Source organism: Symphalangus syndactylus, chromosome 2 (genome assembly GCF_028878055.3).
Source record: "Symphalangus syndactylus isolate Jambi chromosome 2, NHGRI_mSymSyn1-v2.1_pri, whole genome shotgun sequence".
NCBI classification, from domain to species: domain Eukaryota; kingdom Metazoa; phylum Chordata; class Mammalia; order Primates; family Hylobatidae; genus Symphalangus; species Symphalangus syndactylus.
The window spans coordinates 145,772,688-145,799,444 of record NC_072424.2 but is presented as its reverse complement, the minus strand read 5'-3'; the positions used below and the strand labels follow the sequence as shown (position 1 = coordinate 145,799,444).

General features: G+C 46.4%; 1 protein-coding gene across 2 annotated transcripts in view; it reads right to left on the bottom strand.

The window, feature by feature from the left end:
* SMOC2 (SPARC related modular calcium binding 2) overlaps positions 1-26,757 on the bottom strand; it is a 217,072-nt gene that overhangs the window by 125,481 nt on the left and 64,834 nt on the right. For both annotated transcript variants that reach the window (XM_055269689.2, XM_055269690.2), the window contains exons 2-4: positions 23,580-23,751; positions 6,175-6,281; positions 4,898-4,997 (exon numbers count right to left, since the gene is read on the bottom strand). In XM_055269689.2, the coding sequence (XP_055125664.1) occupies positions 4,898-4,997; positions 6,175-6,281; positions 23,580-23,751 (379 nt within the window). The remainder of the gene's footprint in view (positions 1-4,897; positions 4,998-6,174; positions 6,282-23,579; positions 23,752-26,757) is intronic.

The window sequence follows — 26,757 nt, the reverse complement described above, 5'->3', positions numbered from 1 at the left end:
TACAATATCTTAACCCACTTTGTACTCATGCCAGGAACCAGCTCTTGGTCAGGGTGCACAGTTACAGAGGAGAGATGAGATTAAAAACCTGAAGCTATTTCCAAATACTGGAGAATGGGCTGCAAACACCCTCTCCTGGCAAAAAGGCCTTTGTTTTCAACCTCTACTCCTGCCCCAGCAATGTTAGGCTTCAAATCTTTGTGGGGGCTGGGGGGAGGTGAGGAAGAAAAGAAAGAAACAAAAAGAAAATCCCTACAGAAGAAATAAGAATCAACTTTGTCTCCCAGGAGACACGTGGAGCCAGCCCCCAATCCCAGGACAAAGGACATGAGGGGCTTGTTATGTACTGCGAACCCTGCCCTTTACTGTGCCTTCCTTGAACACTGGAGCAGCAGGGCACTCCCTGAGCATCAAGCCATCTACAGACCTCGCAGGTCGACACTGGCAGGGCTCTGAGGAGTGCATTCATCTCTAAACTGTGAGCAAGAAACACCTGCCCTAAAGCCATCTACAGACCCCTCAGGTCAACATCAGCACGGCTCTGAGGAGCACATACATCTCTAAACTGTGAACAAGAAACAACTGCTCTCAGCAGCGCAGAACATGAAGTGGACTTGGATACGTCTCCGAGAGCCGGCTTCTTGTCCTCGCCACATCCAAGGCACCACGCCATTTGCCATCAACCTCACCCCACTCTCCAGAGCCCTTGACCATCTCTGCCCACCTTCTCCTATGCCCGACTTCCAGCCAAGTGTAAATAGGAATTCGAGGCCCCAGGAATTTTGATATTTTGGTATTTGGGGGAGAAATATAGGTTATGGAGACAAAGATGTAGGTTTACATCCTAGCTCTGCCACTTCCAAGAACAGAGACCTTGGAAAGTTTTCTTGCTTGTAAGAGTCGGTTTAACCCCTACAATTTAGGCTGCTATGAGGAAGCCAGTGTTCGGCCCTGGTGAATGTGAGCCGTGGCTGGCGCTTCTGCGTGGCCAAGTGGGGGGCCACAATGCCCAGCTCGCTCTGTCCAGCTCTGCAGAGCATCCCCAAAGGCAAACCTTAATTCTCCTGCTCCCCAAATCCCCCCTGGGTCTTTCCTTCCCACCCTCCCTCAGGCTCAGGGATGTGTGTTTTCCTATCTTCTCCTTCCACCAGCTCCTAAGCATCTGGTCCCATTCCCTCTGTCAACATCCTCAGGGAAGGACGCTACAGCAATGTGTACATGTGGGGAGAATTCAGCCTGTGTTACCTCTTTCAGTGGCATTGCATGTTTTAACATTTTAAATTCCTAAAATATTGACACCCATACAGAAAAGTGCACAAAAGATAAATGTACATGTAATGAATTATTATCAACCAAAACCTGTGAAGACATTTTCCAGAGCAGGAAAAGGACTCCCCAGGTCAGCCCCCTCTGCAATCACAAAATAACCCCCCTGCCCTCCACCGCATGCAAGGGCCATCGCTCCCTGCTGGTCTTCATGGTTTGCCACCTCTGGACGCATCCGTCAGAGCTGGAGCTGAGTTTTCTGACTCTCAGCTGTGAGAGGATTTGTGGTTGGGGTGCCTCCGTATGGGGCTCCATGGACTCAGGAGGACATTAGCGCACGGCACCACTGAGGAAGGCACTGGACCTTTTCATCAGTGCTCACTGTTCTATAGGACGAACCAAGCAAACCGCAGTGTTCACCCAGTCAGACGCCAACGGACACAGATCTGTTTCCAGGCTTTGGTTCTCATGTGAACACTGCTGGGAACGCCCTCCCAGGTCTCCTCCCACACAGGTGAATGCATTTCTCCTGGGTTTCCTCCTGGAATGGAAGAGCTGGGATCTTAATTACCCACATGCAAAGGGACCAACTGTTGTTGCAAAGGGCAGTACCAATTCCCACCACACCCGTAGCTCTGTCCTCACCAGCAAGTCATAGAATCACACTTTTTCATTTCTGCCAGACCAGTGGGTGGGTGGTAGGGGGGGAGGGTGTTGCTGTGTGACTTTAATTTGCATTTCTGACCAGTGGGTGTGGAGGGGAGTTGCACTGTGACTTTAATTGTGACTTTAATTTGCAGTTCCCTGGGACTGAAGATCCGAGGCACCTTTTCCTGCCTTTACTGGTCATCAGGATTTTTTCCTTTATAAATAAAATGCTGCCTGCTCGAGACTTTTGGCCGTTTTTCTGCTGGATTGTCTCATTATATTATTTGATCAATAGGAATTTATGGATTAATAGGAATTTAGGTATTTTGCATTCATGGCTTTAAGAATATATGATTATGAAATAAAGGAATCCATTTCCTATTAAAGATCTTTCTGAGACAACTGAAGAGCTGGGAGGCTTTGGGGCAAGGGCTTTCTCCGCTCTCCAGGAATCATGCCAGTCAGTGGACCCCCGTTCCCTCCGCTGTGGCTGGCCTCGAGGTACGTTTGCATGTATTATTCATAAACACACACATGCACTTTCTGAAAAACAGCTCCTATCTACGGCTCATTTTAAATCTCATTGTCTGATTTTCAAATTTTTACAGAGTCTACTTCTATGGTAACCTCGGTATAAACTTGAGGGCAAAAAACATTTATTAAATACTGAAATTTACCCAATTTTAGTAAACTTGATGAAAAGTACTCCTGGCATGTACAGACAGTGGATACTGCAAATTAGCCATTCTGCATATGAGCTGACTTCTCCGTGAACCCCCAAGGGTGTGCCCAGAGGTCCAGCTCCCTGGCACCTACAGATCAAGACACTGCCCAGCTGTGGCCCATGCTGTTGACCACGATCTCACAGGTGATGCCTGCTTCTCTGCTTCTCTGCATTATTTAACTTCCCGCTTCTCTGCATTATATAACTTTCAGGAAGAAGTTAAATTCCAGTATGAAAAGATTTATGATAAATTCTTTGTGTTTGGGGGGTATGTATACTCAACATCTCTCGCCCCCATAATTCTCCCTTCAATTTCAAAATTCTCTCCACAATTTGCCATGACTCCATAAAGTTTCCAAAGTGACCCTCGCACAGACAGTGGCTCCCCCGTGCCCACATGTGTGTGGAGGGGAAGCCTGGAACACAGCTGGGGATTAAGAGAGTTTTTCCATAACTCTGTAGACCTGTGGAATATACTAGTCGCACCGACCAGGTGAACCAGGGTTAGAAGGACGCTTGCCCTGCCAGCACCAAGGGTGCAGCCAGCGGAACCCTGCCCCGATGTGGAAACACTGCCCCCCTCACAGACAGCACCGTCTTCCCAAAGAAACTGTCCCCTGACGTCGAAGCTTTTCATCCTGCACGCCTGGCTTCCTGCCCAGTGCATGGGCTGCCCAATGAACACCAGACTTCTATATGCAAAGGGCCATCTACTCTCTTCCCCAGTCCATTCCTTGGACCAAACGTTCCACGTAGGCAGTTAAAAAAAAGGAATATTTCTATACAGTGAAATGTTACTGGGACCTAGTTGGAAGCAACAACGTGAGTAAATGGTACACTGATTTGATTCCAGAAACAAGCCACTATTTGTAGATTGTACAAAGTTCAGCCAATTTTGCACGTTTTCTAGGAAAGTTCTTTGGGACACTCCTTAATTATCAGATGATATCACTAAAGCAACAGAAATAGATGTCCCTATCCCCACTGCTTTCCCCTTTGTAAAACAAGGCTCACCTCAAAATGCTGCTTGTGGATGAAGGAAATAGGACGTGAAAGTGTCTCTCAAAGTCAAAGAGGGACACACACAGACCCAGTTAATCTTGCTGATGTTTTTCTGTTTCATTTCCTCCATGAGTTTGCAACAAAACTATTAGGTATACATGTTAGCTTAACTAAAGATATATTTCCAGCACTATTTAGGCTCTGGAGAAAAAGTTTTACAAATAAACAATAAACATATTTTAATTCCACATCGTGCATCCCCATGGCCAGTCACTGGAAACATTAGGCCTTATATCATTGCTGACTGTGGACACCCTCATTCTCATGGAACCCACAGAGGTCATGAGTTCTGGCCAGGGCCATGGCTCAGGAAGCTTGAAAAACATCTGAATAATAAACAGAATTCCAGATTAAAAGATACCTGTCCCTTAAACAGAAAAATAAATCTATAGGTAAACTCTAAATGCAAATGTTTCAAGATTGTACATGAGAAACAGGGAGAGACATTTTGTAGTTTATTATTGCTTTATAATAATGTGTTTTGACTACCTTAATACATATGATCCAGGAATCTGGAGGGCTAGATCATAGCATTTCTTCATAGATGGTCTGATAAGTCTCCCCCACAAATTAATCAAACTTGGGCTGCAGATTATTTTCAAATAAAAATGATCTAAATCATTTACAGCACCATTGGCAAAAAAAAAAAAAAAAAAAAAAAAAAACCTAATGGGAAAGAGAATATTGTATAGATTTTTAAACTTCTAATTTTATTACTTTTAGTACATCAAGCCCTCTTACGAGTAATAACACAAACCATTTTGAAATTGACTTATGAAGAAAGACCCATTTTTCTTTGAAAACATGCATACAAAACCAGCAATTTTCACTTTTTTGGCCAAAGAAAACATTTGGTCATTTCCACTGGTGACTCCAAGTCCTTGTGGTTATTTTAAACAATTAAGGGACCTGAGTCATCATAACCCATCATGATCAGACGCAGGGCTATCTTCCTTTAGTAAGCTGGCCTCCAGCCATATGCATACATTCATATAGCTTCGCCCTTCCCCTCTTAAAAACAAGGGCTCCCTAAAACGTAGGCTTTGTCAGTGACGAGATCTATTCCCACTGTGGCTCACAATGCTGGCCAAACTGGATTTCCCTTTGAATTATTAGTAAACCCAGGGAAGATGATCAGAAGCAACGGCAAACCAATTCCCTTCAAGCCTTCCGCTTGGAAAGGCACGTCAGACCTACCCGGGCACCGGGGCGTCTTGTGGGCCACGGCGGTGCCGCTGATGGGCCTCCCGTTGGGCGTGACGCACCAGCAGTATCCCGTGTAGCTGTGACACTGGACCTGCGAGAGAGCACAGGACGGGTAAGCTCTCCCGGGCCCGTGGCGCAGCGCCTCACGGCTGTGAGGCCCACTCTGCTTTCTGCGGCAGTGGCTCAGACAGGGTCCTGGGATACCTAGAGCTACTTCTGTGGCTGCATTTGAGTCCTCGGTAAAGAAAGTGTGCAGGTCTTGTCCCCAGGGTTTTAGAGATAAAAGGGGCCCAAATCAGCACTTTACTGACTGCTAGTGTGTGCTGGACACCTTACCTGTGAAGTCACTAATCCTCACCGCCTTCCAGATGCAGCCCTAGCCCTCACCTTATGAATGGGCAAACTGAGGCCCGGGAAGGTCAGGAGCTCCCCATTGCAGAGCTGGGAGAGCAACCTGGACCTCTTTAGTGTTCACTCTGCAGCCTGCACCACCCGCTCCCCCAGCAACCGCAGCCAGAACAGCCTGTTCCTTCAGCTCCAGTTCCTCTCTCTCTCGTTCTCTCCCTCATTGTCTCTCAAAGGCCAAACGATGATGTAAACACACAGAACTCACATCATCACCCAATGGGCCACAGGCATGTCAAAGTGCAGAACCTGTGCTGTTTTTTCTCTTCTTTCTGCCCCTGTGCCAGTTAGCATTGTATGTTAGTACTTTGTTTTTCCTTAATAAGGAGTTAACAGCATTGACATACTCAAAACGGAAAGCTGGCTGACTTTCTCAACAGTGCCTTTGGCTGACAACGTGAATTTGACTTGGCTCAGCTCCATTCTGTGGGCCTGTCAGGTTGGAATGAATGATCCAGGAGCTCACTCTTGGCACAGACATGACTTTTAGTGTGTGCTCCCCATAATTAAAATCAAACTAAAATTAAATTCTAAGCTGCAAGCCAGGTTAGCATGGTCTAATTGGCCTCACTAAGGAAGCTTCCTGTGCTAAATTCATAGTAATGAAAGTGTGAATGACAGCAGCAATGATATAAATGCCTACACCAACTAAGAAATAAACACACACCTTCATTTATGTGTCTATTTATGCCAAGTAGGCTCATTATGAATTAACTTCTAAAATGCAGAAGGCTGATTTCCCCAGAGAACAAACCCGCTGCTTCTTCTGTTCGGCTCCCCCTCGCCTGCCTTCTCCCCACACCCGCTCCATGTCCCCCTCCCTAATTGCGCAGGTGCAGAACCTCCCAAGCAAGGCCAGTAACCTGACTGTAGGTGCCGTCGTCATTGCACTCAGGAATGAACACTTGCTGAAACTCCTTCCGGGCTTGCTCCTGGGTATACTTCCTTTCGGCCACACACCTGGACACGTCTGTCGAGAAGAACAGGGCAGAGGAGCGGTTATGCGATGGGAAGAAGATAGAACAGATAGGAACATTGAAAGATGTGAAGGCATGAGTCAGGCAGGAGTGCTGAGGACCTGGAGGCTGGAAGGGGCTTTGCAGGCAGCTCAGCTCTCAGCAAAGGCAGCCTCAGAAGAAGGGCAGGTGCCTGTCACATGCAGGCCTGGTCCTATCTGATGCCAGGCCCAGGGGCAGGAAGGGCAGGACCATTCTCCACATTGAGTGAGTAAGAACACTGAGGCCCAGGAAGGCCTCCTAGCTTATCCCTGGGGAAACAGGTGGCCCCTGCTTCCTGAAAATGGGGAAACGTCAGCTGTCTGGTGGGACGCAGGCAGGCTGTCCTCAGATTCAAGGACGTCCACCTGAACACACCAGGATCAAGTCCAGATGCAGAGGGTGGGCAGGGCTAGATGCCACCGTTAAAAACAGACCAAAGGGAAGTGACTGAGGGGTGGGGGTCTTAGGACGCACGGGGTGGGACTCCCAACCTTAGCTGCAGCCCAGGGCACCGTGCCACTGAGACCAGCCTGAGAGGAGAGTGTGGCTCATCCCTTTTCTCTGTTTCCCGTCCTGCCTCCACCTTCATGTGGAAATCTGACTGTCAGGTGGATAAAAGGGTCAGGTCTTCTTAGAAAGCCTCGTCCTCTGCCCCAGATGCTCCACATCCCACCATCCCAACAACACAGATTTCACAGAAGGCGCAATGTCACCGCTGCTACTTCAGAAGACACCCCAAGGACGAGCAAAACTGGAAAAGTCTTTAGATGTCCAGGCATATCTATGCTCACTGTGGAAAAAAACTAATTCAGAAATACAGAGACATGAAAAGCAGTAATGCAGGATCCGTGTGTGCCACGAGCAGGCCTTGTTTCTCCCTAACCTGCAGGGCCAGGTTAAGACACATGAGGACCACAAAGTCGGTTGCTTACTGAAGCTACTCTCAGCCTTCCAGCCCAGTGAGCGAAAGCTGTGAGCCCAGCATCAACCAGGCCCATCTTTCGGTGCCCCCAGGGGCAAAAGGCTTGTCCTAAGAACAGCCTCCCACCACAGGAGAAGACGTCATGTTGGCTGCCATGGGCCGCCTGCCCCGGAAGCAGAACACACATGCATGCTTTACTTCTTGGGACCATCACACCATATAGCTCATTTGAATGTTAAAATTTGAAAAAAATGGCTTTCCTTTTTTAAAAAAAAGTATTTCCAGATTTCAATCACAAGTGCCTACATCCTGAGAGAGCACAAAGGCCCTCTCGACTCCAAGGACTCTTCTTCAAATGTTGTTCATTTCTGTCTTCAGATGGTGACTTTTTGACTCCCTGGTGGTTAAAGTGCTGGCTATGGCAAAATGCGATCTGATTACCAGCCCTGGGCTCCACCCATCACAGCGGGCTCCTACAGGCTTGCCTCTAACAATGCTCCAGGGCCTTTGTGCGACTCCTCTCTGGCTTTTGCAGAACCACCGGCCACATGCTGCATGGAGCATTACGGGCCTACACATCTGAGCAAACGCTCCTCCATCCATCCCAGCTTCGTGCCTTCAGCTTTATTCTAAAGTCTGGCCTGGCCAGCCAGCACTCAGCAACATGTGGTTTTAATGCAGTCTGTGTTTTAGCTGAGGAGAAATCACTGCTTTGCTGGACTTCTGTCCTCATTTTTTAGTATAACCTGTGGTTTTGACTGTCTAAAAAGGAAAAGTGATATGAGTTCCAGCTTGCGAGGTCTCCACGAGGTACAGATGGAGCTATAAATTAGGTCTAATATTTGAGCCATCGTGGAACATGCCAAGAAAGCTAAGTTTTCCAAACTCCTTGTGGGCTCCATTCTTGGCGTGGACTTCTTTTAAAGACTCCACATCTGCCACTGGTCAGATAGTTCTGAAATCTGCAGCTCTTGGGTTTAATAGAATATTAAATTCCAAGTTTACGTCTTGCCTATGGCAGACCATTTAGTCATAGGAAACAATTAAGACTTAGCATGAAATTACAAGGCCTGCATAAATCATCACTCAAAATAAACCTGCAGTCATCTTAAGTAAAACTGCTACAGGGTTGCGGCTTATTCCACAGATTTGCTATTCCTGATTCTGGATACCTCGTGTTAAATCAGGTTCAAGATCTTTACTACAGAGAAGAGCCTGAACAGCATCCACAAGGTCCATTCCACTGAGAGGCACAAAATCGCCAGGGAATGAGCGCTCAGAAATAGTCATGGCCCCCGTGTGTCCTCAATATCACTCTAAGCCATTATATGCTTGATACAGACACATCTTAGACTGAATTAAATGCCCCTCTTTATAAAAATCAAAATATTAAACACACCCTCAAAATTATACTATTTCCAACTTTCCAACTTTTTAATGGCTTTGAAAGAATGGAATATGATGCTTCAACACTGACCCCTGGAAACCTTATTTAGACATGATGATAAATGTCTCTCCTTAATATATTTTTACTCTGTATGATTCTTTGGTTGAGTTAAAAATTAAACAGAGCCCTGTTCAATGGCCTTGTTGAGATTCCACTCTGAACACTTTATGTTTAACTGTTTGATTATTAAATCTCCAGAACATAAGCAACATAATTTTTTTAATTACTGTATGATCGCTGGGTGCGGTGGTTGATGCCTGTAATCCCAGCACTTTGGGAGGCTGAGGTGGGCGCATCACGAGGTCAGGAGATCAAGACCATCCTGGCTAACATGGTGAAACCCCGTCTCTACTAAAAATAAAATAAAAAAAAAAAAATTAGACAGGCATGGTGGCAGGCGCCTGTGTTCCCAGCTACTTGGGAGGCTGAGGAAGGAGAATCACTTGAACCTGGGAGACAGAGGTTACAGTGAGCCGAGACTGCGCCACTGCACTCCAGCCTGGGTGACAGAGCAAGACTCTGTCTCAAAAAAAAAAAAAGAATTACTGTATGACTACACATAACATAAAATTTACCATCTTATCCATTTTAAAGTGAACAATTCAGTAGCATTTAGCACATTCACAGTGTTGGGCAACTGCCACCTCAGCCTAGTTCCAGAACATTCTCCTCATTCCCAAAAGAAAACCCCGTGCCCGTTAAGCTGCCATTCCCCATTTCCCCCCCACCTCAACCCCTAGAACTATCCATCTACCTTCTGTCTCTACAAATTTGCCTATTCTGGGCATTTCCTGTCAATGTAATCACACATAAGGTATCCTTCTGTGTCTGGCTTCCTCCACTTAGCTTGATGTTTTCACAGTTCATGTATGTATGCTGATGTATGTCTACAGCAGAGATGGTGCATCAGTGTAATCATACACGAGGTATCCTTCTGTGTCTGGCTTCCTCCACTTGGCATGATGATTTCAAGGTTCATGTACGTATGTTCATGCACGTCTACACCATCAATGTAATCATACACGAGGTATCCTTCTGTGTCTGACTTCCTTCACTTGGCATGATGATTTCAAGGTTCATGTATGTACGCTGATATATGTCTACACCGGAGATAGTGCATCAATGTAATCACACACAAAGTATCCTTCTGTGTCTGACTTCCTTCACTTGGCATGATGATTTCAAGGTTCATGTATGTACGCTGATATATGTCTACACCAGAGATAGTGCATCAATGTAATCACACACAAAGTATCCTTCTGTGTCTGACTTCCTTCACTTGGCATGATGATTTCAAGGTTCATGTATGTACGCTGATATATGTCTACACCAGAGATAGTGCATCAATGTAATCACACACAAAGTATCCTTCTGTGTCTGACTTCCTTCACTTAGCGTGATGTTGTCAAGGTTTATGTATGTACAGCATGTTTCAGAGCTATGTTCCTTTTTATGGCTGAATAATATTCTATTGAACAGATGGATCATATTTTGTTTATTCATTCACTCATGGATGAACACTTAGGATCTTTTGGCTATTGTAAATAATGCTGTTATAAACATTCAGATGTAAATTTTTGTTTGAATGCTTGTTTTCAAGTCTTTTGGGTAAAAAGTAGAGATGATGGAGCAGAAATGATGGTTCACATGGCAGTTCTGCATTTAACTTACGGAGGGAGTGCCTGTGTCTACCCCAGTGCTAAACCGCTGTATGTCCAGCCAGTGATGGAGTAGAAATGATGGTTCACATGGCAGTTCTGCATTTAACTTACGGAGGGAGTGCCTGTGTCTACCCCAGTGCTAAACCGCTGTATGTCCAGCCAGTGATGGAGTAGAAATGATGGTTCACATGGCAGTTCTGCATTTAACTTACGGAGGGAGTGCCTGTGTCTACCCCAGTGCTAAACCGCTGTATGTCCAGCCAGTGATGGAGTAGAAATGATGGTTCACATGGCAGTTCTGCATTTAACTTACGGAGGGAGTGCCTGTGTCTACCCCAGTGCTAAACCGCTGTATGTCCAGCCAGTGATGGAGTAGAAATGATGGTTCACATGGCAGTTCTGCATGTAACTTACGGAGGGAGTGCCTGCTGTCTGCCACAGTGCTAAACCGCTGTATGTCCAGCCAACAGAAACAAGTGTTTCCATTCCCCTATCCACCCAGAATGCATTTTGTCTTTGTTAAATTGTTGTAAACATCTGACTGGGATGAAATGGTTTCATAGTACTTTGGCTCATAGTATTATATTGCTATAATAAATATCTACCTCAAAGAAAAACATCTTAGCTGGAAATTATAATATTAACACTTTAAATAAAATTGTTAATCTCTTTCTAATTGAAGAATTTAGTCACTTTTTACTAGACCAAATAAAAACTTTCTGATGTGAATTTTGTCATATATTTTTAGAAAATTTGTGCTCTTACCTGCAGAGCTGGGACTTTATAAATAAAGAATTCATCATTGCTTAGCAAGGCGTCACTAACAACAGGTTTTGTTTTGCTTTAGAGACAGGGTCTCTGTCAGCCAGGCTGGAGTGCGGTGGTGCCATCACGGCTCACTGCAGCCTCAGCCTCCTGAGCTCAAGGAATCCTCTCACCTCAGCCTGCCTGGTAGCTGGGAAGATGGGCACCACCATGACTGGCTAATGTTTTAATTTTTGTAGAGATGGGGTATTGATTTGTTTCCCAGGCTTGTTTTGAACTCCTGGTGTCAAGCAATCCTCCCACCTCTCAGAATGCTGGGATTACAGGCATGAGCCCCCACGCCTAGCCCTAACAGAAATATTTTGATGAATTTTTGGTTAATGATAGTTAATTGTGCAAGCAATTTATTTCTACCTGTTGGATGATATTTCCTCTCTCTCAGTTACAAAACAAAATAGGTTCCAATCAGATTATAAGCTTGTTTACGTATCAAGATATGTCATGGAGACCTGGGACAGTGGCTCATGCCTGTAATCCCAGCACTTTGGGAGGCCAAGGCGGGTGGATCACCTGAGGTCAGGAGTTCGAGATCAGCCTGGCCAACATGGTGAAACTCCATCTCTACTAAAAATACAAAAATTAGCCAGGCTTGGTGGTGGGCACCTGTAATCCCAGCTACTCAGGAGGCTGAGGCAGGAGAATCACCTGAACCTGGGAGGTGAAGGTTGCAGTAAGCCGAGATCCTGCCACCATACTCCAGCCTGGGTGACAGAGTGAGGCTCCGTCTCAAAAGAAAAAAAAAAGATATGTCACAGAAACCATTAAAATGTGATGCTCACTACAAAGTAGAAATGAATAGCAGTGTTTTATAATGGTTACTTATGATGAGTGTTTTCTTTTAAATGGAAAGCAAATAATTCCCTACTTTGCTAGAATCTCTCAAAACAGGATTAGGCAAGAAACAGCAGAGACTGCTTTGCTGAACATTTTACAGAGAATTCTGGAGAGAAACAATTAAAAGGAACAGTTAAAAGGGATCTTGAGAAAACTTTTCAAAACAGGGCCATGAAACAGTGATCTTCACAGGTGATGCTGAATTTGGTAGTCCTAAGCCCAGAGAGTTCCTCTCTCAGGGACTCCTGTCTGTAACAGAATAGAAGAACATAAACACACTAAGCTAGGCAAAAGTGAATCAAAGTAACTCTTCCTGTTGGTCTTCCAAGATGCTTTGGTCTACACCAGAGATGGTGTCTCAAGACTGATGCCACTCAGCTTCCTACTGCAATAGGCAGAGAACTCTGGGACACAGGTAATGATGGTAGAGTCTCATTCATCGATACGGAAGCAGCAGCTAGCTGGATATGTTTCTGGTCAACAGATGCTCTGACTCTGGATCTCGCAAGGTCACTGAATGGCTATGATTATGGCCATGGCCATGTAAACTCTTCAAGTTCAGGCTCAGCTTGCACTGCCATCTCCCCATGACCCAGTGCAGGGTTGGCCGGGACGGGGCTGGTGTGGGAACGCCATGGGCTGAACGAGCAAATGGCAGCCAGGCAGAGGACACATATGGTGCCTTTGTAGTGGTCACGGCAATGATAGCCCTCAGAGTGGCATGGCTTTTATTGATTTTGGCATCAAATGAAGGCAGACACTGTGTTTTAAAAGTTGTAGTATTTTACCCACCCATAATTTTGAAGGCCAGAGTCAGAAAAACTAAGAATGCCGTGCTGCAACACTCTCCAGCAGAACTGAAGTATTCTTTTCCATCCTAATGTCCTAATACAGATGGAAGTGCTGTGATAAGCGCCCCCAACCCCAGTGATCTGCAGCCCTTGGTCAGCAAAAGCAGCATGATGCATCCCCACGGCAACAAACTAGTGCATCCGTCCAACCTTCCCTCAGCCATATCCGTCCAACTTTCCCTCGGCCATAACCAGAACGACACTATTTCAGAGCTAACGGAGACAGGAATGACATTTTCATCCCACAGCAACAGACTAGTGCATCTGTCCAACTTCCCTCGAGCATGACCAGAACGACACTATTTCAGAGCTAACGGAGACAGGAATGACATTTTCATCCCACAGCAACAGACTAGTGCATCCGTCCAACCTTCCCTCGGCCATATCCGTCCAACCTTCCCTCGACCATGACCGGAACGACACTATTTCAGAGCTAAGGGAGACAGGAACGACATTTTCATCCCCACAGCAACAGACCAGTGCATCCGTCCAACCTTCCCTCGGCCATGACCAGACCGACACTATTTCAGAGCTAAGGGAGACAGGAACGACATTTTCATTTTACATAAGTATTCTCTTTTTAAATGCATAAAGGCGGAAACAAAATTATAATAGGAAATCCCTAAATATGTAACTGAGGTTGCCAAATTGTAAAGAGAAAGTTAAGAGAAACTGCAAACCATTGCAAGACTATATTACAGTATTCAGACAGCCTTTATAATATTTATACAAGAAACCACAGATCATGCCCATCTCTATGAAAATTAATAACAGTGATTTTCAACAGATCAAAATGGATGATTGTGTAAATGGTCACTAAATCCTTTGCAGGAAGGCTGACTAGAACCTTCCAGAGGGCAGAAGCTCCTAGGCTGTACGGAGAGGCCCCTGCTCTGCTGATGAACTGGTACCTTGGGTTTGGTGGTGCCGCTAAAGCAAACCGAGGAAAGACCCTTTGGATGTGCAACGTTCCAGGAACGTCCGGCTGTGTTTCTGATCACGGCTGCACACGAGACCGAAGGCCCTGAACCTCCTGTTGTGTCTACTCCAGCCTGTGAGGAAGGGCGCTCCCAAACAGCAGACGTGCTAAAATGCCATAAGCAAGTTAAGGTAAACACACTCTGGGTAGAGTTTCTGCAAGGCACAAGCACAAATCCGATTGAAGTTGCTTCTGATAGTTGTGTCTGCGGGAAGAAGGAAATCCAACCTGGAAAGGGTGGAGCCAAGGACAAGCACCTGGCCCAGGAGCCCAGTGCACAGAAAGAATCACCCTCATGCTCACTCACACATGCACGCATACACACACACACACGCGTACACACGCAGACATACACACACACGCATACACAGGCACGCATACACACTCACACACATGCTCACTCACACACGCACGCATACACACATGCATACTCACACATGCATACACATGCTCACACATGCATACATACACTCACACACGCATACACACACATGCACGCATACTCACACATGCTCACACATGCACGCACACACATGCATACACATGCACGCATACACACATGCATACTCACACATGCACGCACACACATGCATACACATGCACGCATACACACATGCATACTCACACATGCACGCACACACATGCATACACATGCACGCATACACACATGCATACTCACATGCACACACATGCTTGCACACACACACATGCTCACATGCATACACGCATGCATGCATACACTCTCACACGCACGCATACACACACACGCATGCATACTCACACATGCACACATACACACACATGCACGCATACACACACATGCATGCTCACATGCACGCATACACACACATGCATGCTCACATGCATGCATACACACATGCACGTATACACACGCACACATGCACACACATAAACACATTCACACACTCACACAAGCATAGTCACATGCATATATACACACGTACACTCACACAAGCATACACTCACATGCACGCTCATGCACATTCACACACATTCACACACTTCATACATACACAGATCAGCATACACACACGTACACACACACACGCACACTGTCACATACATGCACACACACACATAAACACATCACACACACTGTCACGTGCACTCACACAAGCATACACATGCTCTCACACATCCACACTCATGCACATTCACACACACATAGGCACACTCACAGGCACATGAATACACAGTCACATTCACACAAGCATTCAATCACACATGCACACACACATTCACACACAAGCATACACGCAATCACACATGCACACTCAGTGCACATGAACACATTCACACTCATGCACACACAACCTCACACATACGCACTCACATGCAACAGAAACGCCCTCTCGCACATTCACATTTTCACACTCACACCCCCGCACAGATTTCCTTAGTGAAAATGCCCGTCTCTCTGAGGAAAATGAACAGGTCGATGCTGCCCGGTAGGAGCCAGGCGACACTCCGGCCCCGGGCGCTTGTGCGGGGGTGGAGCCTCATGGGGACGTCGTGACTCCCACTTCCTCGAACGCGAGGCCGCGAAATTCCGAGGAATGGGCAGGTGCGGAGCTCTCTGGCCTCTTTCTAGGCCACTGAGTACAAGGAAGAGCTCGATGGAAACACTCAGGTGATGGGAAAACCTCCAGAGAGAAAGAATTCTTTGGGTTCCTCTGAGCCGGCTCCTCGTTCTAGAGACGCGAGGACAGAGCGCCCTGGCCCAGACTCGAGCTCCGGCGCCCTCAGCTCGTGGCCCTGAGAGTCTGGAGCTGGGCTGGGCATCGGGACACCTGCAGAGGCCACTCTCTACTGCCCAGGCCCCTCCACTGCCCAGGCCCCTCCACCGCCCAGGCCCCTGCATTTCACCCCCACAGGGGGTTCCCACGTGCTGCCAGCGCCTCACCTGGCGGAGCCTGCCCAGCCCCAGCTGAGGAAAAGGCAGGGTCCTCCTTTCTACCGGTGCTGAGAAGAAGCTGCGGGCCGCAGGCGCTACTGCTGTGCTTTCAGGAAAACTGCAGCAGAAGGAGCAGAGCGCGTGGACGGAGCCCCGCGGGGAGGCCTGGTTCCTCTGGAGTGTGAGACGCCCATGGCTCCGGCTTCTTAGGCAGCGCCTGGCCTCGGAGCCCGAGAGCTCTCGCTGCTGATTCAAAGGATGGCAAAGCTGCTCCCCCGGCAGGGGCAGCCCCTCAGGTCCATGCTGGGAAGTGGAAGGAGCTGCACCTCGACCCACATCAGGTGTGAAGCCGCCTGGCTTTCCTCCCGGAGACACTCCTACCCGCTGTTCCTCTCTGGAAGCATCAGGAGCAGGCGTGAGGCGGCTTGAGAAGGCCTGGGAAGGTGCCACCCCAAACGCCTGCTGGGCCTCACAGCCGGGCCACGGCGCCGCCGGCCACAGGAGCAAAGTGGTCCCCACCCCACCCCACCCCAACTCTGCAAAAGCTGCAGAGAATGCCGGAGAGACAGCCGCAGACAGGCCTCACAGCCGACTGTCTGGGGCAATCTTGAAGAAAGGAGCTTTTCCCGGGAGGCACTGACACGAAACGCCTTGTCATGGCGCAGCCAACTTGGATGAGCGGCCCCAAAACCAACAGTTAGATTCTTGTTACAACCATCACTTGGCCATGGGAGTAAACTTCTGCGTGTATCACTCCAGGGGTTCACCAATGGAAAGAACAGTCTCTAAACCTCATCGTAGCAGTCACCTCTTTTTTTTTTAGATGGAGTTTCACTGTTGTCGCCAGACTGGAGTGCAATAGCATGATCTCAGTTCACTGCAACCCCGCCTCCCGGGTTCAAGGGATTCCTCTGCCTCAGCCTCCTGAATAGCTGGAATTACAGGCACCCGCCACTACGACCAGCTATATATATATATATTTTTTTTTTTTTTTTGGTATTTTTAGTAGAGACGGGGTTTCACTATGTTGGCCAGGCTGGTCTCCTGACCTCATGATCTGCCCGCCTAATAATCTTAATAACAGCATATGTGTTCATCTTGCGGAGATTCGAATCTGACTGTGATACCTGTGGACCTCCTGCGCCGTGGGCCTCATGTGGGCCAGATGCTGGCTGAGTCCCTCCGACTTTGCTGAGGGCTGCTGAGGTCATTGTGCGGCCTCAGAGACAGATGCACAGAGCAACGGGTGGATGTTAGAGCCTTTGTCACCACGTTCCCTTCACTCAGACTCACCCGTTCAGAAGCTCTTGGTCCTCAGATCTCCAAGGAAGCTGCTTTTGTCCAATATCTGTTTCCGGAAATCTCACAATAGTTTCAAGTTCTCCTGGCATTTGACTTTTTTTTTTTTTTTTGCTTTTCTATGGAATGCCAGAGATTTTGTTGAAAAGAAAGACAGCCCCAAAAGTCTCAGATCAAAAGAAAAATATTAATGTGTTTGCAGAGTTCTGAAAACACAAACTCCACAAATTTCTATGAAAATATGAGAAAAATGCATCAGTGTAAACCACTGCAGTTCTATTCAAGGTCAATGGTTAGATCACAGTCTGAAGTGTGCAAAAACGTTTAAATCGAATTTAATTAAACGTGGACTAAACTATTTGAACTGTTGTTTCCAAATAGTACATCCAAAAGAGACAGGCCTATAGAACTGTCACCCACCAAAAATGTAAAAATGCCCCCAAAATGCTAAAGACAGCCACAGCCTCATATATGCCAAGGCGACACTGTGCTACACTAGCCAACGCCCACTCCAGGAATCACGTAGAGAAAACCCGGAGGCTTATTCGAATTACACGAATGATCTAAAGGGACAATCATGTGCTCCCTCTTTTACCTTCAGGGAAGAAAATTCTCAACCTGGGTTTTGTTGTGGAATGTGCAATATTTATACTCTTAGAGGGAAACAGAAGCACAATTTGCTGAGTAGACACCAAGCCCCGTGTCTGTTCTCACCCGTCCTGGGCTCAGTGTGTTTTGCTCCTGCTCCCCGGGAGCCGCTACTGCTGCGTTTGCAGCAGTGGGACAGGCTGGATGCTGGGATGAGTATGTAAGTGACTAACAGTGTGACAGCCTAGAGGAAGGAGCTGGCCCCTCAGGGCGAGGCCGAGGAAGGAGCCAGCCCCTCAGGGCAAGGCCGAGGAAGGAGCCGGCCCCTCAGGGCGAGGCCTGTCTTCCGCCACAAGCCAGGATGCAGGTGCAAGGCTGCTTCTTTAGGAAAACTCCAACTGCAGACGGGAGGCAGGAGCCCGTTTTTAAAGGCAGCCCCCAGCAGGGAACAGACCTAACTGGAGGCAACACGTGGGCGGAAAGCAGACGGAGCGTCTCCGAGCCCAGCCCCACATGCAAATCTACACTATCAGAGAAGCATGACACCCAGTTATTTCAAGATCTATAATGCACAGTGAACAGTCTCTCCTCAGACTGATTTTAATGTTTGCTGCCTTGGCAGCTGCAGCACCACACACACGAGATTTTGAAGACTACAGGTGTCTGTGCATTCTTTCCAACAGAATCCTTTAGATTTAAGTGAGACCTACTTTGGTTAGGTACATTTTATTTTTGCCTACTTCTCCCTTATATTTGTTTGTGTGTCATAATTTATGATAGAAAGTTTCTTCAGTAACATAAATAAGAATTCCCACTGAAATAATCATCCAGAAAAATTAGCTTAGATGCAGGTACACATAAACTAACAAGGATATTACCAAAAAGGACATCTGTGTTTAATTGACATTTGTTCTCCCTGTCCAAAGAGAATGTCACTTTGAGCCTGCAGCTGGGTATGGCAAAGATCCGAAGTCACATGCTGGGGAGACAACTGAAAATCCCACGAGCCAGAGAGGGTCACAGGTGTCGAGCTTCCACCTCCCTCCTTTGTCTAAGAAATCCCTCACATGCTCGTCCTCAAAGGCTACGGCTAAAGCAGAGGCTTCTTTGTGGCCTTTCAATGGAATATCTGACTGGAGTTATCTAAGGGAACGCGGCAAGAAAAGGGAACATGAAATTCCAAGTTTAATCAGGTGCTGTGACCTCCCCACTTCTACAGCACTTGTTTCCACAAGCTAAGACTTCATAGGCAATCACTTCTAAAAACTTCTCTGAAGAGTACATCATCTGATATTTAAATTTATTCTTAAATGGTTTCTCTTTTCTCAGCACAGATAGCTGAGATTTATAACTACAGCCAAGGCATCAAATCACATCTGAGTCTTTCTCCAGTGTGAGTCTCACCGCATCGGTCAGACACAAAGGAAAAAAGAACATGCTTCCTTCCGGCCAGGTACCTGGCTCCACACCGACTTTCCATAACCCACGGCCATGCGGTTTCCCGGGTGAAGCACGCTGGAAATCATGTTATCCCCGGACAGTTGTCCAAGGCACTACTGTCCTCTCTGGCCAACGAAGCAAGACTTCTAGCAGTAGAGTATCGGCAGTAGGAGGCGGCAAAACGTGGGACAAGACACACTGTTCTTGGTGGGCAACGTGTGTCCTCGAGTCTGAAAGACGCTTCTTAAAGGATTAGCTGGTCTCCAAAGAAACAGACTGACTTGTTCTTTCTCAGATGCAGAGTAAACAAACTTGCAGCATTGGGGCAGGCTAGGGAAGCTAGGTGGGGTCAGCACTTTGGGGTCCTGTGCTTATGACCCCACGAAGTAGGCACCACTGCGCTCTGAAGAAGTCCCATGAGGGCCCCCTGTGCACCCCGCTATGTGCCCCATGGCTGGTCCTTGTGTGGAGGGAGGGGTCCTGCCACCCTGTAGGGCCCCAGCCGTCCACCACATTGGAGAGTCTGAAGACAGGCTGGGTGTTGGGAGCATCCGGGATCCTATTGAAAGTCTGACGTGAAACCGTTTCCAGTGCTAGAAGCAGGCCAGTCAGTTCCCATCTGGAGGATGCTGCCAGGGACAAAGATTCTTACAGAGTCCCTGAGTTCTGGGGCACCCAGTGCTGAACTGAATCAAATGAAGAGACGAGCTCCCTGAGAGGTTATCTGATGGAGAACAGCACAGACTCACTCGCAGCCTCAGCACTCTTCAAGGAATCATTCAGTAAGAAGAAAACGCCAATTTACCGAATGTATTAATATCAAGTAAATGTCAGAACTTATTGAAAGAATCAGGTTGAAGCAAATTGATCATAAAGTTTTAGAATCACATAGAACCAAGCTGCTCAGTAAATATCAGTTGTCCACTTGAATAAACTAAGAGTTTGTGTGTTTATGTGAGTGTGTATGTGTGTGTGTATTTGTGTGTGTGTGTCTCCCATTAAATGAATCTAAGATATTTCACCCAAGTGCTCACCAAGGGAATTAAAACTAAAATAATGTACAGTTTACTGAAACCTAAATGTCTACTAAGAAAAAAAAACCTATAAGGACAAAATAGTGATACAGAACTATAGAACTTCAAGTACGTTAGATTCAACAAATTATTTTCCTTTTCCTTGAGATAAGAATGGATGCTTAGGGAAAAAAATAAATCAGTCATTTACAAAATATCATTTATTTTAAATGGTATATTCTATTTTTCCTACACCACAAAGAAAGCTGGAGCAGATATTGCTGCTACTATAGTCAAAGTTTCAACGTGTGTTTTAATGTAAATAGTGCATACAAGTATATAATTCAGTGAAAGAATGTCAAATGCTTTCAATTTTAATCATGTTGTCTTTACTTTTATGGACTTTTTTGTAGAAAGATATTTCACATCTGTGTTTTAAATAACTTTAAATTATTTTTTCTACTACAGTAAAATTTGTATATATATAGATCTTTCACTTTCACACATTTTCCAAGTGTTGTTGTTTTCTATTTGGGCTAAAGTTAGTTGGAGCCAGTTCCTCAGCACGCGAGTACACTGGAGGTTCAATGGGTACGTTCATCACCAGCTTTTATTTGGGCTAAAGTTAGATGGAGTCAGCTCCTCAGTGTGCGGGTACACTGGAGGGTCAATGTGTAGCATCATCACCAGATATTAGCTGTTTCTAGAAGGGGCTGGCACTCCCTCAGGCCATAGAAAGTGGTTTTCCAGAGTCCCCAAGAGCTGTTTCAAACAGATGAGTGTCCAGAGCCCAGCTCTCTGAAATGGATCCTGAGGTCTTGGGTGGGTTCCACGAGCTGGCAGCGACCATCCCAGGCCACACGCTGTGGTGCTTGCCAAACCTGTCCCACTAAGTTCACCCGAGAGCTGGCAGCGACCATCCCAGGCCACACGCTGTGGTTGCCACACCACTCCCACTAAGCTCATGTCAGCATCTTTAAACTTTGTGTTTGGGATTCAGCTATGATACTGCCACTGCACTTCATTTATTTAAAGTATGAATCAAATAATTTTTTACTGCATTTTGTTCCTTGCAATCTCAGTAGCATATTGAGGTTAATGAGTGAATTAAAGTTCCATTTTCCCTTTGAAAGTAGCTCACCCCTCCATTTGTGGTCCTTTCTAAAGCATGCCAGGGCTTCAGCACAGCAAGGCTCACTGCAATTGTGCTGGTGACGCTGGGGCCTGGCACCCCTGGACAAAGGCACAAGGCGGGTGCTGGGATGGGGCAGCCTGGTGAGCTCAGGGAAGCATGCGCCGTGCAGAACGGCAATTTGCATCCATCCCTGTTCTGCCCACGACTTCCTGTGTCTTTCCATTTCCCACAGGAAAGTGCAAACTCCGGGATCCAGCACTCAGCCCTGCCAGCCCGGCTCCACCTACTTCCCTCTCGGGCCCTCCTGTTGGTCCTCATAGGACCCTCTGAGTGGACTTCTGTTCTGGGGTCTTCATGACTCCCCCAGCATGAGGGGAGGATAACACCATCATGTGATAAACACTTTAGAAACAGCATCTGACTGCAAAACCAGAATGGGACTTTAAGCTCCACAGCACCATTCCCTCCTGTGCCCTCAGATGTATAATAAAATCATCTTCCCAGGGACTCTTACTAGAGAATCTACCTGCCTACCTACTGTGCCCCATACCTGGCATTTGTGTAGCCTTTAAATGCTGTGTCCTGAAATACTCTGACTTTGAACAAACTGTAATTTCAGGAAAAAAAAAAAAACCCTTGATAATGAATAGCCATTTGTCATGGGCAAAGCCACAGGTGCATGTGGACAGGAGTCAGGCCTTCAAATCAGGAGTCTGCGCACACTGCTGGCAGATAAATGCATAGGGGTTGGGTTTGCCACCGGGCAGGGACCAGGGCTCCACAGAGAGTTTATGCTGTTCCTTGTTTTCAGAGCACTAAATCTGGGTAAAGTCACGTGTTTCTTAATAACAGGGATGCACTCTGAGAAATCACCCTGATATGGTTTGGCTGTGTCCCCACCCAAATCTCACCTTGAATTGTAGTTCCCCACGTGTCATGGGAGGGACCTGGTGGGAGGTCATGTTATCAGGCGGGTGGCTTCCCTCATGTTGTTCTCGTGATGGTGAATTCTCATGAGATCTGGCGGTTTTATAAGGGGCTTTTCCCCTTTTGCTCGACACTTGTCTTTCCTGCCATCATGTGAAGAAGGACGTGTTTGCTTCCCCTTCTGCCATGATTGTCAGTTTCCTGAGGCCTCCCCAGCTGTGCAGAACTATGAGTCAATTAAACCCCTTTCCTTATAAATGTACCGGTCTTGGGTATGTCTTTATTAGCAGTGTGAGAACAAACTATTACACACCTTTAGGCAAGTTCATCATTGTGTGAACATCATAATGTACTTACACGCACTTAGATGATATATACATCTTCATTTATATACTTATCTTTTCATATGGAAAACTGAATGTTCCAGCATCATTACTGAACATCAGTCATTTCCCATACTTGATCTCAATGCCAATATCAAGCGCCATCCAACAGGTTTCTATATCTGCTCCATTATAACGTTATGGGACCACTGTTGGACATGTGGTCTGTCATGGAGCAAAACATCCTTGTGACTGTATATAGGAATGACTTCATAATGTCAGTAGGAAGAACTCTCAGGCCTAAAGAACATGGCAAAATTCTGCCCCTGTCGTCTGCAAAAGTAACTGAAATCTGTTTACCTGGTATTACGTTGCATTACGAAAGGAAGAGCAAGCTTATTCAACACCTGGGTAAGCATGGACCTAGATGCTGCACTCAGTGCTGGTTTGCAGTGTGGTTGCTGTTTTGTTTCATTTAAGAGGATTATTGAAGCTAATTGCCAGATGATGCAGAACATCACCTCAAAGGCATTTTTAGTCTCTGTGGTCTTTTTTCCCATATACTATGACAAAGAAGGTAAATTTCTTTCTGAAAATAACCCTGAAACATCAGCATCTTTTGCTGAATCAAACCCTTCATTGATGTAGGAAGCATTTCAATCTTTGGCTCTAAGCATTAGACTCTTAACTCTGAATCTAATTCTTAAATTGGGAAAATTGAAAATTGAGAGTATAAAATCAACACCAAAAAATCACTGAAAACTGCACACATGCTATTGTACACATCCCACTTGCTAAAAAGAAAAATGAGAAAGAAAGAAATCTTATTGAGAATAATTCTAGAAGACTTTGGGGAAAAAAACTGAGATATTTGGATAAATTTCTTTCATGATGGAATAAGGCATTCTAAGAAAAGAATATTAGACAAGTAAAAAAAAGACTGCACTTAAAATTCATAGAAATTACTCTTCTTCCTTACATGCTATGAAAAAAATGTCAACATAAACTCGAGTTTGTAAATGTAAAAAGTTATCAAGCATGAAAATATGTTTGCATTCATTTTGATGATGGACGTACCCATCTTTGGATGAATGATCGAACAGCAGCTTACCTTTGCAGTTTCCTCGATATGCAATCTCTAGCTGGGGGTCTTTGCACTTGGCACGTTGAAATTCACAACGGGAAAGGAAGGTCCTTCCATCAGATGCGCAGAGAGGTTTCTGGGGTGAACCCGCACAGTCCAAGCTACAATCCTTGTCTTTATCTTGATCAACTCTCAAAAACTTAAAGGAGAAAAAAAGAAGCCAGGCAAATTTAAAGACACATTCTTCAGAGCAGCAGAAAACAGAAGGCTGCCTCAGGCCACTTCACAGTCAGGGAATGAAAGCTTGAGGGATAACGCCACCCGGTTCTCACCCCTGCCAGAAGTGTCACATGCACCTCTGAACGTTTTAGCCATTGTCTGTTTCAAAAGCCTAGATAATTTGGAAGTTCTCTACATCAATATCGGCCATCTGACACAGAACAACATGTGACTCATTGATCTTTGAAGGGGGTGCACGTGTGCCTAGTTCACCCCTGAAAGTCTGAGTAGCAATGTTTTCCTTTTAATTTGTGAATTCATTGACTAATTTGCCTCCACATTCATCACATTGTACCATTCTTTTGGAAGTGACAAGTATCAGGAATGTCCACTATCTGGAAATGGGAGGGAATCCTTCCTGATTTAAATGGTGCCACACAATTTCATCTACATTCTCCGAATGCAGGTGAAATCTACATTCAATTGGACTAGACTGCACTCAATTGGACTATTGTTCTTTGAATAAATGTTAGTTGAATGAACGAGTGACCTTATGGCCCAGAGGAAGCTTGTGTATTTCTCTGAAAATGCCTAAGGCACAGGAATCCTCTCCGCAGGCCATAGAGATCACCTAATGGTCATGTATGCCCCGCAATTCCCACAGCAGCCCCAGGCCCTTCATCTCCCTCCTGCTCTTTTACAGCCTGACACATGCTTCAGAGCTCACTGGATCCCAGGGAAGCCTCCGATCTGAGTGTGCTGGCCCCGCGTGTTTTCCTTGGACAAGTCATCAGTGTCCTGCCACTTCCTGACTGGCCACTAGTCCTGTCCAGGCCTCCATCAGGCCAGACAAAACACCAGACACCAAGGTGAAGCTCAAAGTGACCCTGAGGAAGCATCTGTGCTCCAGGACAAACAGGATTGCCAGAGGCCTTCGGTCCCCGGACTATCACCTGCCCCAAGGGGTGTTCTCCCTGATTCAGAGCATAGGCAATGCATTAACCAAAAGAAAGAAAGAGACGCGCAGAGCTGTGGCCGGCAGAGCATAGGCTATGGTAGTGCGTGGCCCTCTGGCCGTGGTGTGCATGTGAGCGGGGCTAGGTGGCATTGTTCGCCCAGGGACATTTGTGGAGATAAAGAGAGCGCTGCTCCAATCCCTCTTCCAGTTGAGCAGGGGGAAAACAGGGTTGAGGTTCAGCAGAAGCTGGGGGGCCCTCATCAACATGCCCCTTTACCAGTAAGAGAGGAAAAAGAAATTCACCAACTCAGGATGCTGCCTTCCTTGAGAAGCTAACGAAACTTTCCGCCTTGAAGTCTGCATCTCAGCTGGCTCTGTTTAAAGGTTAGCTTTGCCCAGCTAATCAGCATTGTAACCCTCTGTGGCTGCGGATCACCAGGTGGGTTGTGTCAGTGGAGCTAATGGCCGTGGAAATTGCACTCACTTTTATATTATTGTCACGTAGGGCTGTCAGCACCACTGTGGGCCAAGTCTCAGCTCTTTTAAAAAGGGCTGCTCTGCTATCTTGAAGATAAATCTTGACCCAAGCTTTGCGGGAACTATGGTGACCTTGATGGGCAGTGGAAGGAATCATAACCTGTGATTTCTTGAATGAAAATTTATCAACTTTAAATAATTTGCCCAATGTTACACATACAATTTTTTAAAATCTTCACACTGATAAAAGGATTAAAACTAGAGATTAGCCAGAAGCCGAAGCTGGACTCAAAGCCAGGGAGGGCACGCAAGAAGCTGTAGGGGCCAGAAGGCCCGTGGGGAGCCCCAGACCTCACCAGAAATCCAGGCGGGGTCCTCAGAGCTCCCGACCTGAGGACTGTGACAGCAGCAGGTGTGGCTAAGTACAGGTAAGCCTGTGTGTTTCGGAGCTCACAAAGCTACTTGGCAGTGGCCTTGCCCAGATGTGGGGATGAAGGCTGGAGCCAACGGACAGGTGAGCAGCACCCAGACATGATGGGGCCTTTGCCATCTCAGAGGGAGCTAATTTTCACAATTGTTCCATTTCAAACAGCGTGCTCTAATTTTCCTGAGAATAAGCTCACCTGCTGAAATGATTCAGGTTTATTTTAGCTAAGACGCAAGTGAAAACAGATCATTGCCTTTCAGGGTTTTGCAAATATGTATGCTTTTACTTAAAGAGGACAGAGCTGGCACATAAATCCATTCTGTTGAATTCTGCCACAATGAATCTCAACCACATTTTTCATGTCACCAACACGCATTGACTGAGCTCTTCCAGCAGTGGGGGGGCGCCCCAGGGGCAGGCAGCTCCTGGGAGACATGCCTTCAGGTGCTGTGCCTTGGGAAGTTCCTCCACCCGCTGAGACGCAGCTTGGATCTTATAAAATGCTTCCGAGTCATTCCTCACCTAACAGGCACTTGAGGATCTCAACAGCCTGGTTCTCGCAGCACACAGCTGGCCGGGGCAGCGCAGCTTTGCACCCGAGAAAGAGGGAAAAAAACAGAAAGAAAACGTGAACCTGCAGTGTGTTCAGTAGGAGCCCCGGGTGCCTTCGTTTCAAACAGGGGCCGACCCTATTAATAGCTGTCTTCTACTGTAGATGAAAAGATGGAATAACCTAAATCCTGTTAATTTTTATGTTTAAGGGGTGGTCTCTATGTATTTCCTGAAACCCTAAGTGAGGAGATGCTGAGGACTTAGGTAAGATGCTGTAATTATCATTTTCTCTAAAGGGAAAGAGACAGCCTCGACATTTTTTCTCAAATAAAAGCACCCAGCATCCAGGCATTTGGAATTTGACCATAATTCTTGATAATGTACTGGTGCAGAACAATGGAAGTGTTATTTCTCAGGGATAAGAGAACACACGGGTTATGGACATGTTTCTCCCCTTCCTCCTGTTTAATAGCAATTAAATTTCACGGGAGACAGTGCATGTAAGAAAATAAGCTTTTAACTAAGTTGTGTTCATTAATAAACAGCCCATTCAAGAAAAATAAATATTCCTA